This window comes from Lynx canadensis, chromosome E3 (assembly GCF_007474595.2).
Source record: "Lynx canadensis isolate LIC74 chromosome E3, mLynCan4.pri.v2, whole genome shotgun sequence".
Lineage (NCBI taxonomy): Eukaryota > Metazoa > Chordata > Mammalia > Carnivora > Felidae > Lynx > Lynx canadensis.
This window is the reverse complement of record NC_044318.1, coordinates 12,561,864-12,580,135: the sequence shown is the minus strand read 5'-3', so window position 1 is coordinate 12,580,135 and position 18,272 is coordinate 12,561,864. Positions and strand designations below refer to the sequence as shown.

Genomic DNA, 18,272 nt, shown 5'->3' with positions numbered 1-18,272 from the left:
TCTTACTAAAACAGCTACCGTCTTTCTAGGTCGATAACGGCCAGGTGTTTGAGGACACTCAGAACAGCCGTGGAAGGGGCTACCTCTTTCTCCGCCTGGCTTTGCCACACCTTAGCCATGAATCCTTGAAAGCCAGGTCTCGGTGCTAGGCTGCCTAGAATACTCCCCTCACAAGACTGTTAGACAGACGATGTTTAGTGTAAGCCAAGTGCCTGGCGTAGCATCTGACGCATACAAAGTGCATGGGAATATGCCAACCAGTTACGTCAGCTGTGTGACTTCATCGGCTTCGGTTAACAAACCCATATTGGCTTTTTCAGACTTTAGTTGCCGGTCTTACATCAAACAAGCCAGCAGACAAGCTCCGTGCCCTGCCGCTGTGGTTGTCTTTACAGTACTTGGGGCTTGATGGGATTGTGGAGAGGATTAAGCACGCCTGCCAGCTGGTGAGTAGAAACCTGCAGTTTAGGGGCGCCTGGGTGGCGCAGTCGGTTAAGCGTCCGACTTCAGCCAGGTCACGATCTCGCGGTCTGTGAGTTCGAGCCCCGCGTCGGGCTCTGGGCTGATGGCTCAGAGCCTGGAGCCTGTTTCTGATTCTGTGTCTCCCTCTCTCTCTGCCCTCGCCCGTTCATGCTCTGTCTCTCTCTGTCCCAAAATAAATAAACGTTGAAAAAAAAAAAAAAAAAAAAAATTAAAAAAAAAAAAAAAAGAAACCTGCAGTTTAAATGAGTCACAGATACTCCATGGCGAAGGCAGAGACAGAAAACTGCCTCGTTGCCTTACTCATCATCCAATACCGTGTTGTCTGGATTTCGCATCTCCTGAGCAAGCTGACCTGAAGTGCACATTCGCCGTTGGAAGTTCTGGGGGAGACTGCTGGGGTGTCCCATCGTTAGTGGCCGGATGAAATCAGATTAGATGAATGCTCGTGTCATTGTAGGATGAGGAAAGAAGTGATAGGATGAGAGCCAAGGAGCGGAGAAGGAGCAAAAGGGGGGCGGAGGGGGGTAGTTAACATGGCCCCCAGCCGGCTGTCTCTTGAAGGGGGAAGGAAATATGGCGGCCTTAGGGGTGGGGATGGATGGCCTGCGTATTTTTAATACCAGCTGTCTTGGGCTCCCAAATGGCAAGGCTCTAGAGATGCTTCTAACTCTCCTTCTGTATGAGGTGTTCTAATTGTGAAGTATATGTATAATTATGCTACAGTTTAGAAAGCAAAAAAGAGGTCACGTTTATGCAGTTTGCGAGCTGCGTCCTACCTGAGTCTGAGAGCACGGCGTCGCCTCTCTGTAAGTCCGTTCGCTTACCTGGGAGACAGGGGTGATGTGAAAGATGGTTAGGCCTTCGTGAGCTTGTGCATGCGGAGCTCTTGGAGTGTTGCCTGGTCACATGCGGATGGGTTTAAGAATAAACCTTGGTCTGCAACGTGTTCTGTGGAATCGGTACTTCCTCTAGTGTCATTTTTACAGTGAGGAAAAATCCGTGTTTTTGTGTTGCGGTGGCAGCTGCCTCTTGGTTCATCATGTCAGGATGGTCCCTCCTGACGCTAGTTTCTGATGCAATAGGGACATTCTGAAGGAAGTAGTTTCATTGTCACATGAGGTAATGTTGAGGTCTGTGTCATTATGTTCCAAAGCACGTTTCTGAAAAGTTTCCTCACTGGGGCCGTCGGCTCCCATGTCGAAGTTTGGTTGTTCAGAAGGAGAGGCCTTTATTGCCCCGGTAACTTAGTCACTTTGGGGAAGGTTCGGGCCCTCGGGGAGAGCCCTTCAATTCCCTTTGGCCTCCGGAGGGCAGGGAGATAATGAGACATTCTCTGGCAAACCCTCAAGGCCGCCGCAGCTCTGTCCTGCCTGCAGGCACACGGAGCGGTTCGCAGTCCTGCCGAGGACCTCAGTGACATCCTGTCGCTGACCCTGTAGTGGGAACTGCAGGGAAATGTAGCCCGTGTGGCTGTCACCAGGTGCCGGGTTCCCTGGGGGCGGAAGTCAGGCTGCTCCTCCTCCCCCTCCTCCTCCTCCTCCTCCTCCTCCTCTTCCTCCTCCTCCGCTTCCTCCCTTCATCATCATCATCGTCGTCGTCTTCATCCTCCGGGGAGGCCATCAGGACTCATTTTCTCTGCAGCCACCTCGGTGCCCTGCGCACGCACCGCCTCATTTGAACCTCACCGAGGTGGAAAGTCCGCTGATAACACACCAACAAGTAGTGTTCATGAGGGGTTTTCCAGCGTCCCACACTCAGTAAGCGTTGGAGGGATGAACCCCGAACCCCTGAAGTACACGTTCTTTTATCCCTGTGGCAGTGATGAGAGGTCTGGGGCTGGGACGCTTCTAGAACGGTGAGGACGGAAGTCCTCACGTGCATGCTGCCCTCCAGAGACCCCTTCCCGGCGCTTGCCATAACCACCCTGTCAGATAGCTGCTGCCCTCCCCGTCTTATAACTGAGGGACCTGAAGCCCAGAGAGGCTAAATGACTTGTCCAAGGTCATAGCTAGTAAGTGGCAGATGAACTTAACTCATCGTCCTACAAGTGGGGTATTGAACTCCGGTTTGGTTATTCCAGACCTCGTGTTCCAAATAGTCGTAATAATGCTGTGTTCTCTCACCTTTTCTTTTCCTTCCCCAGAATCAGGTACTGTGCCTGGCACACATGTGCACTCAGTAGTTTGGGTGGGGTTTTTTGAGCTATAATTAACATATTAGTGTCAGGTATACAGCATAATGATTCAATATTTGCATATATTGGGAAATGATTGCCACAAGTACGAGTGTAGTTAACACACATCACTATACATCATTACAGAATTTTTATTTTAAGTAGGCTCCACACCCAGTGTGGGGCTTGAAGTCACAACCCTGAGATTGAGTCGCACACTCTACCAACTGAGGCAGGCCAGGTGCCCCTGGAAATTTGTATCTTTAAACCACCTTGGGGCGCCTGGGTTGGTCGGTTGAGCGTTGGACTTCAGCTCAGGTCATGATTTCACGGTTCGTGGATTCAAGTCCCACGTCAGGCTCTGTGCTGACAGCCCAGAGCCTGGAGCCTGCTTTGGATTCTCCGTGTCCCTCTTTCTCTGCCCCTCCCCACTTGCGCTCTTTGTCTCTCTGCCTCTCTCTCTCTCCTTCTAAAAATAAACAACGTTAAACAAAAATTTAGTCACCTTTATTACCCATTTCTCCCAGCTCCCAACCCCTGCCTCTGGCAACCACCAATCTGTTCTGTGTATTTATGAGTTGCATGTTTTGTTTTGTTTTGTTTTTCTTTAGATCCCACATGTAAGACAAATCATACCATTGTCACAGATGGCAAGATTTTGTTCCTTTTTTATGGTGAATAATATTTCATTGTGTATGTATGTTACATGCTGTATATTTTCTTTTATTCAGCCATTGATGGACACTTAGGTTGTTTGTTTATCTTGGCACTTGTAAAAAAATGCTGTCATGATGGTGAGGTGCAGATAACTTTTCAAATTGGTGTTTTTGCTTTCTTTGGATGAATACCCAGAAGTAGAATTGCTGAATCATAGGGTAGTTCTATTTTTAATTTTTGGGGGAGCCTCCATACTGGTTTCCATAGTGGCTGCACCAGTTTGCATTCCTACCAACAGGGTACAAGGGTTCCCTTTCTCCACATCCTCACCAACATTTGTTATTTCTTTCAGCCGTTCTCACAGGTGTGAGGTGATATCTCATTGTGTGATTGATTTGTGTTTCCCTGATGATGAGTGATGTTGAGCATCTTTTCATGTACCTGTTGGCCATCTCGGATGTCTTCTTTGGAGAAAAGTCTGTTCATGTCTTCTGCCCATTTTTTAAATCAGATTTTGGGTTTTTTTGCTTGCATTATATATATTTTGGATATTAATCCCCTTATCAGATAAATTGTCTGCAAATTTGTCCTCCCATTCAGTAGGCTGCCTTTTCATTTTGTTGATAGCTTCCTTTGCCGTGCAGAACCTTTTCCGTTTGATGTGGTCCCACTGGTTTCTTTTTGCTTTTGTTGCCAGTTACTCAGTTTTTGAACGAGAGAATGGCTTATGTTGCTAGTATGACAAATTCACATACGTCTCATTAGAAACCGCTTTTCTGGGGGCGCCTGGGTGGCTCAGTCGGTTAGGCGTCCGACTTTGGCCCAGGTCATGATCTCACCTCCGTGAGTTCGAGCCCCGCGTTGGGCTCTGTGCTGACAGTGCAGAGCCTGGAGCCTGTTTCAGATTCTGTGTCTCCCTCTCTCTCTCTGACCCCCCCCCCCTCGCATTCATGCTCTGTCTGTCTCTGTCTCAAAAATAAATAAACGTTAAAAAAAAAAAAATTAAAAAAAAGAAAGAAACCGCTTTTCTGGAAGCCCCAAATGTAACTTTCAACTGAAATCATCAGGGAATATTTGCGGTTCTGGAAAAGCAAGAATTGGCACCCTAACTCAGGAGCCATCGAGTGACAGATGGCTTATCGGCCTGAGATCTTTGTCTGCAGGCCTGCAAAAACCATCATGGAAACCATGTTTCAATATGTTGTGTCAATCTAATGGATATCATTAATCTAATGAAGTTATAACTCAAGTAATTATTAAATAAATACATATAATCTAATGAAATTATAAAAATTAGAAGCTATTTTTTGTCTTTTTTGCAGAGTCAACGGTTACAAGAGAGTTTGAAGAAAGTGAACCACATCAAAATCTTGGTACAGTATATATGATTTGATCCATTTTTGAAGTTAATAACTTAACGTCAGTGACTTGGAATGATCTCCAGATTGGGTGCATCTCAGTGGAATTGTGACAGCTCCAGTAAAACCACATTCTTCAGAACAGATTCACGCACCAATGACCTAACTCTACAGAGAGCACAAATCTAGAGATTTGTACCATATGCTGAACCCCTGTGGTGCTTTTCATACAATCGTGTGTAGTTTTGTTCTGTTAAAATTTAGAATTGCACAAAAATCTAACAAACCCCATTGACTTCCTCTGCCCAGTGATTTTAGAACATTCATATTACTGAAATGAAAAGTCTTTTGTCTCTCATAGTGTTTGGGGCAACTTTTTCTGAAACCTTCTGACACCAGAGTTTTCATTTGCACAGATTGGGGAATAAGGAAGAGATCAAGTGGCCTTGTTTTTTATTCCCCCAGTAGCCTCCTCAAATATGCCACAATCTATCAGACATTGCTGCTTAAGGGCAGTTACTAGAACCCAGGACGTGAGGATTAAGCAGGGCTAATAACGAAGTATCAGTTCAGGTTTGAATGTTCTCAATGTTGGCCTCGTTATATTTTGGAATTTCAGGAAATAGAGGTCGATTCTAATTTAAATAAGGCCACTGAGTGTTACTTTGACGACCCTGCAAGATGCAGTTAAGTTAAAACTAATACTTAAGTTTTTCTGGGGTTCGAGTTGATATAGTTGATTCCATTTTAGTGCACGGTTTGCTTTAAGTGCCTGAGGGGGGCGCTGCTGTGCGTTGCCTTCTGAGTAGGAGCTTGGAGCCTTTTCAGTTGACCTGAGATGACCCAGTTCTAGCTTGGAAGAGGAGAGTGGCCCATTGGAGAAGCAGAGGGATGAATGTAAGTCAGGAGACTTGGGTTCTAATTTCAGCCGTACCACTGACGCCCTATGACATTGAGTCATTTCTTTGCTGCCTAAGCCTGTGAGCTCAGCTGTCGGCGAAGGTATGCTGGTTGGACTCCTTTGGTTGTAAACAGAGAAGCCCAAACTGGACTAGCATGAGCAAGATGGCAGGAATCAAGGCGGTGCTGGGCCTGTGGACCTTGTTCCCCTCCCTCACTGAGCCCACTTGGGCTCCTCCTCACGTCCCCTCTGCCCCCCTGTCCTTCTCCAGGCAGGGAGATTGTGCTGGTGCTGGTTAATCACCAGAGGGTTTGGAGCATCTTTGGAAGGCGGTACATGGTCCGGGCATGAGCCCTGCCCCACCCCTCCTTCCCGTGGATGCTCGTCTTCGTAGATACACAGTAACTGGCAAACACCGTGAGGCACTGTGACTCCGGTAATAATTGTCATCACAGCAGCTGTCGTGAAATGCACGCCGTGTACCATGTGTACCACGCGTGGCGCCCAGCACACACGTTCCTTCATTTAACCCTGACAGCAGCCGCCTTCGTATTTGCTCTTCCCTCTACCTGGAAACACTGTTCCCTTCAATTCTTTCATGCCTGCTTTCTTACCCTTGAGGTGTTCGTTCAAGTACCCCCTCTTCAGAGAGGTCTTCCCTGGCCATCCCACCTAAAGCAGGCCTACCACCCGCCCCTCACTCTGTCCCCTGGGTTTTGTTGTTCGTGGCAGTTATTACTACCTGAAGCCGTATATTTGTTCATTGTCTATTTTTCTTTGTCACAGCTTTGTAGAGGCAGGGACTTTTGTCTTGTTTTTGTTTCACGGTTTTGTGTACTGTGCCGCGTACTTGGCATAGATACTGGAGCCTAAGTCAGTCTGATCTGGGAATCGGTTGCAGCGGCTGCCGCACCTTTACTGGCGAGGAAACTAAGGCACAGAGAAGTTAAGTGACTTGCTCCTGCCACACAGCTAGATGGGCTAGAGCTGTGATTCACACTCCGAGGCCCGTCTTCTTAACCGGTGGACCAGTCTGTGTCCGGTCAGTTTACAGAAGTTAGCACTTGTCCTCCTTCAGTGGCTCGTGACGAAGGGCGTATCAGATAACGTATGAGAAAGCAACAAATGAAAATTGTAAGGCACCGTAAAATACAGGTCAGTATTAAATGGTTTTTTGTCGCCACAGTATCTGTGTAGTGCTTACATAGACACCGCATCCTCGGGTTCTCGAGACGTCACTGTGGTAGAGCGGTGTTATTTCCGTCTCTGTGTGGCGGTGTGGTCGGGTCCTGAGCCACATGATGGTATGTGGCACAGCCAGGACTTGACCCCGGGGTGTGTGAGATTAGCCGCGTCTGTGCACAGTGGCTCCTTCCGCAAGCTCCCCGGGGGTCTTCTTGCCCATGTAGGCGGCCGGCCCTGGGGGAGCCTCTCAGGCCCGAAGCGCCGACCCGCTTCCCCAGCTCCCCAGGGCCCGGGGCCGCCTCCGGGGCGCAGGGAGGCCGCGGGGAGCCCCTCTGTCCGTGTGTCAGTGGAGGTCTTGTCCGCAGCCGCCACCGAGGCTGCTGTTGTGCTAGCTCGGCGGCACGTGGGCTGCGTCCCACGCTCGCGCTTAAAGGGGGAGATAGGGTATTTCACCCTCACACCTGCAAGTCTCAGCCCCGTGCGGCACTTACGTCTCTGCTGTCCTTGAGGCTCTCCAGCTTCTGCTACTTTGACCGTGGCCGTGGTGCGTCCGAGTGAGGACTGGTGTAGATCCTGCTTGGTTGGGACTTGTGCTCATGTAAGCTGAGGAGTCTTTTTTTTTTTTTTTTTTTTTTTTTTTTTAATTCTGTGCAGTTTGCGTTTTCATATACGACCTCCTTCTCCGATCTCACCAGCATAGTGAACGTTGTCACGGGTCCCTCTTCCTTCAGCCCCTCTCCTCCTTCCCGCCTCTGCCTCCTGTCCTGGCACCTGAGCAGCCTCTCATCTGTGTCGGCCGTGTTTTCACTTTCAGTGATACCTGCCTCCTTCCAGCGTGTTCCCTTGAGCTCTTGTTAAGTCATTGTTCCCTTTTGGACATCCTTTTTTCTTTTTCTTTCCTTTTTTGTTTTTGTTTTTGCTTTTGTTTTTATGCTTCCTGGTCCTCATTTCTCTAAGCAACGGTCGTCAGAGTATGTTTCCTTTTGGAGCCAGATTGTCACCTTGTTGCGTCTGCTGCCGGGTGTGTGCTTCGCTTTTCATTATGAGCTGCATGTTTTTCTCAAGTGTGACGGGCGAAGGTCCGTCTGTCAGTTCCACAGCTTCGGGACTCCCGCACCAAATGGCACGTACGGCCCATGGCAGTGCGGACCTGACGTTTCGCCTCTTTGGTACATTTTACTCCCTGTGTAGACGGAGCCTCAGGCCGCAGGAAGCCCTCTTGCAGGTCGGCAGATTGGAGCTTTTCTGCCCCTCTTCTCCTTTAGGGGTCCTGGCATGACGTGCGCTCACCACCATCTGCACAACGGGCCCGAAGACCCTGGGTGTTACAGCGGGTTCCCCTCCCTGCTCTCCGCTCGCCAGCCCCTGCTCCGCTGACGATATTCTTTGTTTTCTTCTCGATTCACTGTTTTTTGTGAGCTTAGCAGTGGTTATGTTGGGTTTTTGGTTTTTGGGGGGTTTTTTTTTTTTGGTTTTGGTATATGTAATCCAGCATTTCAGTCTGGCCATGTTTGCTAGAGCCAGAATTCTCTGTTATAACCAGTACAGTAGTTCTCATGCACTGACATTTGAGTCCATGAGCTCAAAGAAATAAGAAACCAAGACTGTATTAGACTATATATAGAAGTCTGGTTACTCAGATCATCCTGCTTCATTCATCCTGACTGAGGTTGGGGGAATGGGCGTAGAATTTGTTGCTTTTGTTTCTATATCCTTCTTGGATTTACTCCATTCTATTTAGATATTAAGGCTCTCCAAGTGTTAAAAGGTACTAAGAGAAAAAAAAAGCATTAATAGATTTATGTTTACGTGAAAGTTAAAGGAGATGATAGATAGTAACACAGCAATCAGCTTAATAAGGTGGCAAATTTGATACACATCTTGCTTGGCCTAAAGCACATCCCTGTGTTCCGTTGACAGGTTAACAGCGCAGACCTTGGGCCAGCTCCTCGTGGCTTTGCAAGTTAGCGTTTCCACTAGGGAGACATCACATGCAGAGCCGTGGAAAATAGGCCTTTATAACTAGAACTGTTGAGTGCTTACACATCTGTCCCTGTGTGCCATATTCTGTCAAGACATTGCTGTTCCCTTTGTATCCTGACCCCGTAGTGGAGCTGATGAGCCGCTCCACTGTTCGATGGCGTCCGTGAACTTAGTGCTGGCTTGGCTTCATGCAGTGAACATTTTCATCTGTGATGAAATCTGCTAATGAAGTTAGTCATTAGTGAAGTTAATGAAGGACGCCTGTCCTGAATATAAGTACCACTTCAGTGATTTAGGATATCCTTAGACTCAGCTCTAGACTGTTTATCTTCATTACCAGCAGGACTTACATCCTGTTTTAACAAAGTTTTACAAAGTGAGAAGAAAGGATTTTTCCTCTGTTTGTTTGTGACTATATAAAAAGTGTCAGGGGTACCTGGGTGGCTCCGTCGGTTAAGCGTCTGACTTCGGTTCAGGTCATGGTCTCATGGTTTGTGGGTTTGAGCCCCTCGTGGGGCTCTGTGCTGACAGCTCGGAGCCTGGAGCCTGCGTCGGATTCTGTTCTCCCTCTGTCTCTGCCCCTCCCCTGCTCACACTCTGTCCAAAAATAAATAAGCATTTAAAAAAAATTTTTTTCTTAAAGTTTCAGTCCTGCTTAAGTTAGCATAATTTCTAGGTTGTTCAAAGCTTCCACTCTCCCAACACTGATTCTGGTTCTTCTTTTTCCTCTTCTTTGATCTTTAATGGCAGGCCTCTGTTTATTATTATTACAGTTTGCTCCTGCCTTAATTTCAGTATACCCCTGTCAGATGTCATAATCCAGGAATGTGTTCTCGAACCGGCTTATAATTATTTCTAGGAATTTTACTAAACCCTTGATTTCTATTTCTGTAGCAACTGAAATTACCTTTGAATTTTACGTGTTGATGAAGAACCTATGCTATCTGTAGCCTGCTTTTCAAACTCACTGTTTCATTTTGCATGTGTTGGATGTATGTTAATTGGTAACATCAGATTGTATTTTCAGGTGGAAGATGAGCTCAGCTCTCCAGTAGTGGTGTTCAGATTTTTCCAGGAATTACCAGGCTCAGGTAGGTGACTTAAAAGCATAATTTTTGTATTTGTATCTAAGGGCTTGGATTTTAAACCATTTCAAGTTACATAGTAGTCCAAAATATTTTGACTGCTAAAATCTGCAGTCATCATTTTTTTCAGAAAATGTTAATGATTTCACAAGAATTCTGGTCCTAAGTGCCTTAATAGCATTTTAGTGATAGTTTCCTGTGATCAACCAGTGGTTTCCAAATGCCAGTCCCTAGACCTAGTGCTAGAATGAGTGGAAGAGAGACCAGGATGCGTGCACGGGGTACACACACACACACACACACACACACACACACACAAATAACCTCATGTTTTCACGCTCATTTGCCATCGTGTTTAATGTATGTTTACACTATATTTTAAATTATTTAAAACAAACTAGGTTAAAGCATAAAAAAGAAAGAAAAGAAAATAGAGATTTGGGGGCTCTACTTCCTAGATACTTTGATTCATGAGGTTGGATCCAGGAATCTCTATTTTTACAGGGTGCCCCCAGCGCCACCAGCCTAGTTCAAGGGCACCGTTACTTCTCACCCGGACAGCCGCGGTCCTCGCTCGACTGATCTGTCACTTCTGTGTACTGCACATACCCCATTCCAGCCCATTCTCTGCATGCGGTCAGACTGGGCAGTACATGTGGGAATCCATTCGTGCCCTTCCGCTGCCCAGACCCTCAGTTCTTACTATTTCTAGTGAATAAGGTCCAGGCTCAGTACCAGGCCTTGTAAGGCCTATGGAGTCCAGCCCTTGCCGTCTTCTTTGACTTCCTTTTAGGCCACCTCTCCTCTCGATCATTGTGACTTAGACTGGTCTTCTCTGAGTTTCTAGAATATTGTGCCTTTTCCTCGAGCAAGACCTTTGCACTTGCTGTTTCCCTTTACCTCGAGCACATTTCCCCTTCACTCTTCTTCTGGCTGGCTCCCTATCACCATTCAGGTCTCCGTTAGGTGCACCTCCTTAGAGAGGCCTTCCCTGTCCATGCTAAGGCGACTCCATCATGCTGTATCGGAGTCCCCGCCTTCTTTCATGGCACCAACACAATATATGGGTGATTTCAGTTCTTTCTTTATGGTAGTTCTTCAGTAGAATGTAAACAGCTAGATGACACTTCCTTATACCTGGCGTGCCCAGCACACCGCCTGGCAGGAGTAGGCGCCCTGGCCATTTGAAAGGAGGAGAAGTCTGTTGTGAGGCCCGCTTGGGGTGCTCTCAGGTGCTCTGACTTCCCTCACATAGGGGTTGATAGACTAGCTGGTAACTGACAGTGTTACATTTTGATTTCCTCTGGAAGTTCCTTTAAAGAAAAACTTCGCAAATGAGACTAAGAATTCTATTTGTGAGACAGTATTCAGGTGTTACATTTTCCCCGAGAAAAAAAAACTGTGGAAGCTTAAATCCCCTCCTGTGGCCGTCTGGGTGGCTCAGTCGGTTAAGCATCCGACTTCAGCTCAGGTCATGATCTCCCGTTCATGAGTTCGAGCCCCACATCCGGCTCTGTACCAACAGCACGGAGCCTGGAGACTGCTTCATATTCGGTGTCTCCCTCTCTCTCTGCCACTCCCCTACTCACACTCTGTCTCTCTAAAATAAAGCTAAAAAAACCCTTCTGTAAGATAAACACATGCAAAAATTTTTACTTGTGGTAAAATGTGTACAGTTAAGTAATGCTGCACAGATTCACGTGGTTGTTCAGCAGCCCTCCGGAACTTGTACGTCTTGCAAAACTGAAACTCCACACCCCTTAGACACTCCCCTCCAGCCCCTGGCAGCCACCATCTAGTTTGTGTCTCTGAGTCTGGCTACCTTAGGGTCCCCATAGAAGTGGAATCATACAGTGTGAGTCTTTGTGTAACTGGCTTATTTCACTTGATGTAACGCCCTCACGTTTCATCTGTATTGGGCACGGGACAATTTCCTTCCTTTTTAAGGATGGACAACACTACACCTGTATGTACGTACTCATTTTTTTCTATCCATTCCCTGTGACGTCAGCACTTGATTTCTGTAGTATTTGAGGCTTTTCTCCCCGGGTTAGTGTTGGGAGCTCAGTGAAAGGGGCTTTGAGGAGCGTGTGTGGAGCTGTGTTTCCGGAAGGTGAACCCTCTTTTCTGTGTTTTGGTGTCAGATCCAGTGCCGACAACTGTCCCGGTGCCTAACATGGCACCTTCAACGGTCGGCCGGGAGAGACATTCCTGTGATGCCCTGAACCGCTGGGTAAGAACGGGGGCCACGTGCTCTCGTCTGCATCCCAGATGGAGTGATGCGTGGACGTGTCTGGGAAGTCGGGCCCGTAGGAAGGATACTTCTGCAAAGGCACTGGGCTTCCTTCCAGGGCCTCTGATCACGTCACTGCTCGGCATGCCGCGCGAATTCCGGCAGGGCCTTGCAGAATCATTCCCTCGTGACCATTTCCTTGCTGCTACGTAGTAAGGCCGCAGACTACCCGCACGACGGGGACCGCGGCTGTGGTGGGCGCCTGGAGCGATGTCAGGAGGCCCGAGAGCCAGAGCCACCTGACCACCGGGCACCTGACGGTGTGGACCGAACGCACTGTGCTGTGGCTGCCTCGGGACACTGAAATTGTGCCTCCGGGGTTTTTGTGTCAGGGCGTCCACCACAGCTGTGTCGGTCCTAGCATAACGGGCTCCTGCCCCGCCTCGGGCTTCATGAGGAAGTTAGGATACGTTTGTGCCGTGATATCGAAACAGCCGGAATAAACTGTTTAGCTGGACGTATACGGCAGGAAGGAAATGGTCATCGCAGATTATAGGAAAAAATGCAGGTTACCACACAGCATGTCGAACAAAACGTTCGCTGGCGACAGAAAATATAGAGACAGAACGGGATGGGTATATTACGTGTCAACAGTGGGTATTCTCACTGGTGCGTTGTGGGTCATTTTATCTTATTCTTTGGGTTTACCCATATTTCCTAGATTTGCCTACAATGAACTTCTATTTTTTAGTAATTAAAAACATAAAACTTAGTCTCTTTAAAAAAAAAGTTGCCGTAAGTAAGAGAATGAGAAGATTCAGGGAACTTCGCCCCCGGGAGTCTCTTGGGTCTGGGGCTGAGCGCATGAGGGCCTGTGGGGGGAGCCGGGAGTCCCTTGTCACTCTGCCCGTGTCCCCGCAGCTGGGAGAGCAGCTGAAGCAGCTGGTGCCTGCGAGCGGCCTCACCGTCATGGACCTGGAAGTGGAGGGTGTGTGCATTCGGTTCAGCCCCCTGACGACAGCAGCAGGTAACCAGCCATTCTCCACGGTTGTCCTCCCTTGTTCCGGGAGCGACACTGACGTGTCCGTTCAGATCCATGCTGTGGCCTGGTTTCCTTTCCCTTGTGATACTCTTTTCTTTGAAGAGGCTTTTTCTTTGCCTTTGGGCTAAATTTGGGTAGACGAGCTTTCCAGCAGAACTTCCCAGAAGTAGACTTCTAAAGTCACTGGAGTTCCTATGTTTTGGCGTCCTGTGGCCCTTCGTCTTCCCTTGCGTGGTTCTCCGGCCACACCTCACGTGAGACTCACCCATGGAGCTTTGCCAGCTGCCGGTGGCCAGGCCCCACCCCGGGGATTCTGGTCCATGGGGCATGGAGCCCACGCGTCTCTATTTTTTAAAGCTCCCCTGGTGATTAGGGCGGACCAGAGAAGGTTGAGGGCCTCCACGTTTAGGTGTTTGGGAAAGCGGTAGAGCGGCAGATGCGTGGGCTTGTGCGACAGAAAGTCTTGGGCGCATATACTTCTGTCGCCGTTTCACGCGTGTGGGATCTTGAGCGAGCTTCTCCTCCAGGACTGTTCCCGCGGCCTCACTGTAGCCGTGTGAAGATTGAAACCAGATCACATGTGTGAAATGTCTTAGGGGGACTCGTGTTTGCCATAGTGGAGTAGGTCTTAAAAATCAGATTAAAAATCTGATTATCTTTTTTTCCAAGGTGAAGATTTTCAAAAATGTCTGCTGTTTTTTCATGGAATGTTTTCAACATTTTGGAAAGATATTTACCCCAAAGACCTCAGTATAGGGAAACGTGGGTAACTGTCCTGCCAAGAAAAGCCCATCATGAAGATGGCCGGTGGCATCCAGATCTCAAAGTTGGGGAGTAGCTGGCTGACGTGGGGCTATAGTTAGGACTGGTGGGAGAGTAGGACGGAGAGGTCGGGGAGTAGGAGGGGCTCTGGGGTGTGTGGCCCCCGGGGGAGCGAGGCTCGTAGGCAGGAGATGTGGGTGAGTGGCCTGGAGATGTGGCACCACCTGGCAAAGGGGACGTAGGGGCTCGAGGGGCCCTGGGAGCCCGGCGAGGGGGACCATGCCGGGAGTAGCCCGGGCTGAAGCCGCTGGCATCCGAAGCAGCACCAGGGGAGAAGCCAGCCGCCCCTGGGGTCATCCCACTTCCGACACTGGGAGACCAGGTGCCGTAGGCCAGAGTGGCACCCTGGTTCCAGGGAGCCATGGCCGGAGAAGTCCCTCCCGTGGGACCGGGCGCTGAGCCGAAGAACAGGCCAGTGGGTCCGGCGGCCCCCAGGCCGGGCATCACGTACTGAGGCTTAATGTAGTCACTTGCCACATTTGAGTCGCAAGCGAGGGGCAGCGAGGTGGGCTCCCTGCAGCCCCAGGGGCTCTCGGGCTGTCCTTGGTGCTGTTGTCATCACCCCGCCCTCCTGCTGCCCCACACACACGCCTGCCGGAATCCCTCTCTCTCCGGGATGCTACCGTGCGTGCCTCTTCGTAGCCTGCGCGAGGAGCCTTGTGCGTAGACTCCGGCGGAGTCCTGGGCCGAGACTGAGAGTTTGCGTCACACGGAGGGGCTGGTCTTCTCTTGGGCGCGAGACAGAACGGCGTCTGCGCCCGGATGCCACCTGCCTCAGTCGTTAACACCGATGTTCCCTATGGGCTTAGCGGCTTTTAGGTTACACCTTTGCTCCAGCTCACGGAGGCCCCGCGGCCGCTGACCTTTCTGACGGCGGAAGTGGGAGCCCTTCCTCCCGCTCTTCGCTAACGCCCGGGGTCGTTCTCAGTTTTAGGAACTCGGGGAGAGGACGTGGATCAGCTGGTAGCCTGCATCCAGAGCAAGCTGCCGGTCCTGACCTGCACGCTGCAGCTGCGGGAGGAGTTCAAGCAGGAGGTGACAGGGACCGCGGGCCTCTTACACGTCGATGACCCCAACTGGCCCGGAATAGGGGTTGTCAGGTACGGGTTCGGCCTCCTGGCGGGGTTGACTCTTCTTAGCCGTGTCAAGACTGTTGGCGGGTCATTTTGTGGACCGGCTTGGAAATCGCAGGTGAATATGTGAGGTCACGGTGTCGGTGTCCCCTGGAAATGCAGCGAGATGTTTTGGACACGTAGGAAAGCCCAGCGCGGTGGCAGTGTGGCCGCCCTCACGCTCGTGAAATAGTTGTCGCTGTACTTTCTGTGCCGGCTTGCAGGTTACTGGGGAGACCGTACAAGTGCACAGCTGACGGACGGTTACTACCGTGGGGTACGGAGCAGCACGGCTCCCTAAGACTGAGAACCAGCTCGCCGGTGGGGCACGTCGCTCGGTCCCCTGGAGTGCTGCGTGTACCCTTAGCCCTGTGCCTGCTTTCCTCTCCTTCCAGGAGGGAAGGCCCCTAATTGCTTGGCTTTTTTTTTTTTTTTTAAGAGAGCTAGCAAGCTAGCACAAGTAGGGGAGAAGGGCAGAGAGAGAGAAAGAGAGAATGAATCTTAAGCAGGCTCCACACTCAGTGCAGAGCCCGACGTAGGGCTCAGTCCCCTGACCCTGGCATCGTGACCGGAGCCAAAATCAAGAGAGTCAGGTGCTCAGCCGACAGCCACCCAGGGGCCGTAAGACTCCGTGATTCGATTACAAACGATGAGGCTTCCAGATCTGGCCTGAGCTTCGTGGACTGGAGACTTGTACCTTCCTTGCCTTGAGACGCTCCGAGTGGCTCCTGTGCCCATTTGTCTCACTCACCTTGGAAAACTTCAGTAGCTTATACTCTACCTGCAATCCTGTGTCTGAAGAGGCATTTGATCTTTTAGACTGAAATACTGTTATTTGATATTGTTTGTAGGTATGAACATGCTAATGATGATAAGAGCAGTTTGAAATTAGATCCGGAAGGGGAAAAAATCCATGCTGGACTCCTGAAAAAGTTAAATGAACTGGAATCCGACCTTACATTTAAAATGGGTAACTACTACTTTTATAAGTCCACTATGAACTTCCAAAGGCTGTCTCCTAACTGGCTTAAAGGCCGTTGGGCTCTGTTTCCTCGGAAGAAATGATAGTTGAGTTCTTTCTAGAGTGAGCTAGCTCCCTTCCCCTTCTGCAGCCTCTTGGGGCACCCACGTCCTCATTAGTATCCTTGTCCTCACCCCGTAAGGGAGGTGCCTTTGTGCGCGGTCATGCCATTGTACAGGAGAGCGGCCCCAGGCAGCCTTCTGACCGAGGACTTGGGAGCCAAGGCAGGCGGTGGTCTCTTCCCACAGGCCCGGAGTACAAAAGCATGAAGAGCTGTATTTACGTTGGGATGGCAAGCGACGACGTGGACATTTCTGAACTGGTGGAGACCATTGCGGTCACAGCCCGAGAAATCGAGGAAAACTCAAGGGTCTGTAAGACTAATCTGTGCCTCGTTCCTCTCCTGGGTCTTCTCTGGGCAGCCAGCTGGGGTCACGAAGGAGGAAGCTACCCTCAGAAATACGTGTTCGTTCCCAAAAAGTGCAGAAATGGTTCCAATGAGCCAAGCATTGTACCAGGAATCCAGAACCCCCCCGAGCATTTGATGCAGTCCCTGCCCTCAGTGGGCTCGTGGCTCGGGGGAAGAGGTCCATGTAGCCAAGTAGGGTGGCGAATGCCGTGGAGAAGTTAGGCGTAGCTGAGCATTTGGGGAAGACGCAGTGGCATCTGCCCGACGAGGTGAGGGAAGACTGCAGTCGCAGCTGGACCCGGGGCTGCGTGAGGCACGTGTTTCGGATGACAGGACTTCCCGCCAGGGATAGACCTGCTTCTGCTGGCCAGCAGGCATGGAGACCTAGCTGGTGGACGTTCTGCAGACCAGACATGTGAGTCACTAGGAATCACTCAGGAGCAGAGGAGGGACGACAGCGGGATGGGTCTGAGGAGACAGGCATGCGTGGTGGCCCGTGGCTGCTAGGGAGGGGGAGAGCGGGAAGTCTGCCATGAGGCCGAGGAGCCGGCTTTATCGTTGGGTGGGCTTCCTGAAGTTTCTCCCAACCCGCTGTGTCACTTCTGATCCCATTTCCATGACTGTGACGCGTGTGTCTCTTTTCTGTGGATGGGACATTGAGATCATCGGGCAGGTGGTTTCTCTCCTCCTTTTCCTGGCAGATGGGGCCGGTCACCAAGGTGTCTCCTCCTTAGCGGGGCATTTTGTCCTCTTGTGTTCACTCGCCGGTTTTACTTCGTACCCTGGCATCCAGAAGTGTAGAATTCCGTTTACTAACAGTTTTGAAAAGCGTCCCTGGTGCTGTGTTAATAGTTCTTCTCGGTCCCGGGCAGGAAGCTTAGACAAGTAATCCCTTTCTCGGTCCTACCACAGCTTCTGGAAAACATGACGGAGGTGGTTCGGAAAGGGATTCAGGAAGCTCAGGTTCAGCTGCGGAAGGCGAACGAGGAGCGGCTGCTGGAAGAGGTGAGGCTGGGCAGCAGACTCGCAGGGGGCGTCGGGGGCGCCAGGCCGGGAGCGGGCCGGCGGGACGCTCACGAGCGGTGGTTCTGCCCTGCAGGGGGTGCTGCGGCAGATCCCTGTCGTGGGATCCGTACTCAATTGGTTTTCTCCAGTACAAGCTTCACAGAAGGGAAGAACCTTCAACTTAACGGCAGGTAGGACCGCCGCCGCCGCCCCGGGTCCCGTTGACCTCGTGAGTCGTGACCGGGTTCCCGGGATCCCCCACTCAAGCCGGGAAGCCTGGTGCGCGCGCGCGGCTCCTGCTCCTCCGGGGCCGCGTCTGTCTCGGGAGGCCTGGTGGGTCTGCCCTCTTCCGCCGCAGCAGCCGCGGCAGCACAGAAGCAGGTCCCCCCCACCTCCCGCCCTGCCCCCCATCCGCGGCAGACCCCCCTTCCCGCGGGCCGGTCCGAACGTGGCCACTCAGCTGTCGGGACTCTCCAGTGCCCCTGGCGTCGTGTTCAGTGTTGGGTGTCAGTACTCCCTGCCGTCCCCGTGAGTGCTTTGCCCCAGGAAGGGGCTGCTGTGGTGACGGGAGGTGATAAGATTGTAGTCCAGTCTGTAGCCCTGGACCAGCTCATCTCGAACCAGGCACCCCGCAAGGAGGACTGGTTGCTGGGGTTTGGGGACGGTGACGTGCGCCTCCAGGTCCCCTTCTTCCCTGTGTTGGGGGGACAGTTCCCTGCACGTGCCCCCCCCCCCCCCCCCCCCCCCCCCCCCCCGGAAACCGTCAGCACACATGAGTGTGACAGAGGATCCGTGTCGCTCCG

General features: G+C 50.8%; 1 protein-coding gene across 1 annotated transcript in view; it reads left to right on the top strand.

Moving 5' to 3' along the window:
* The window catches only part of PDXDC1 (pyridoxal dependent decarboxylase domain containing 1), a 50,459-nt gene that overhangs the window by 29,533 nt on the left and 2,654 nt on the right, over positions 1–18,272 (top strand). Inside the window, 10 exon segments of the mRNA XM_030301663.1 lie at positions 321–446; positions 4,636–4,686; positions 9,768–9,831; positions 11,970–12,058; positions 12,980–13,085; positions 14,851–15,022; positions 15,886–16,004; positions 16,304–16,425; positions 17,377–17,469; positions 17,564–17,660. Coding sequence (XP_030157523.1) covers positions 321–446; positions 4,636–4,686; positions 9,768–9,831; positions 11,970–12,058; positions 12,980–13,085; positions 14,851–15,022; positions 15,886–16,004; positions 16,304–16,425; positions 17,377–17,469; positions 17,564–17,660 — 1,039 coding nt within the window.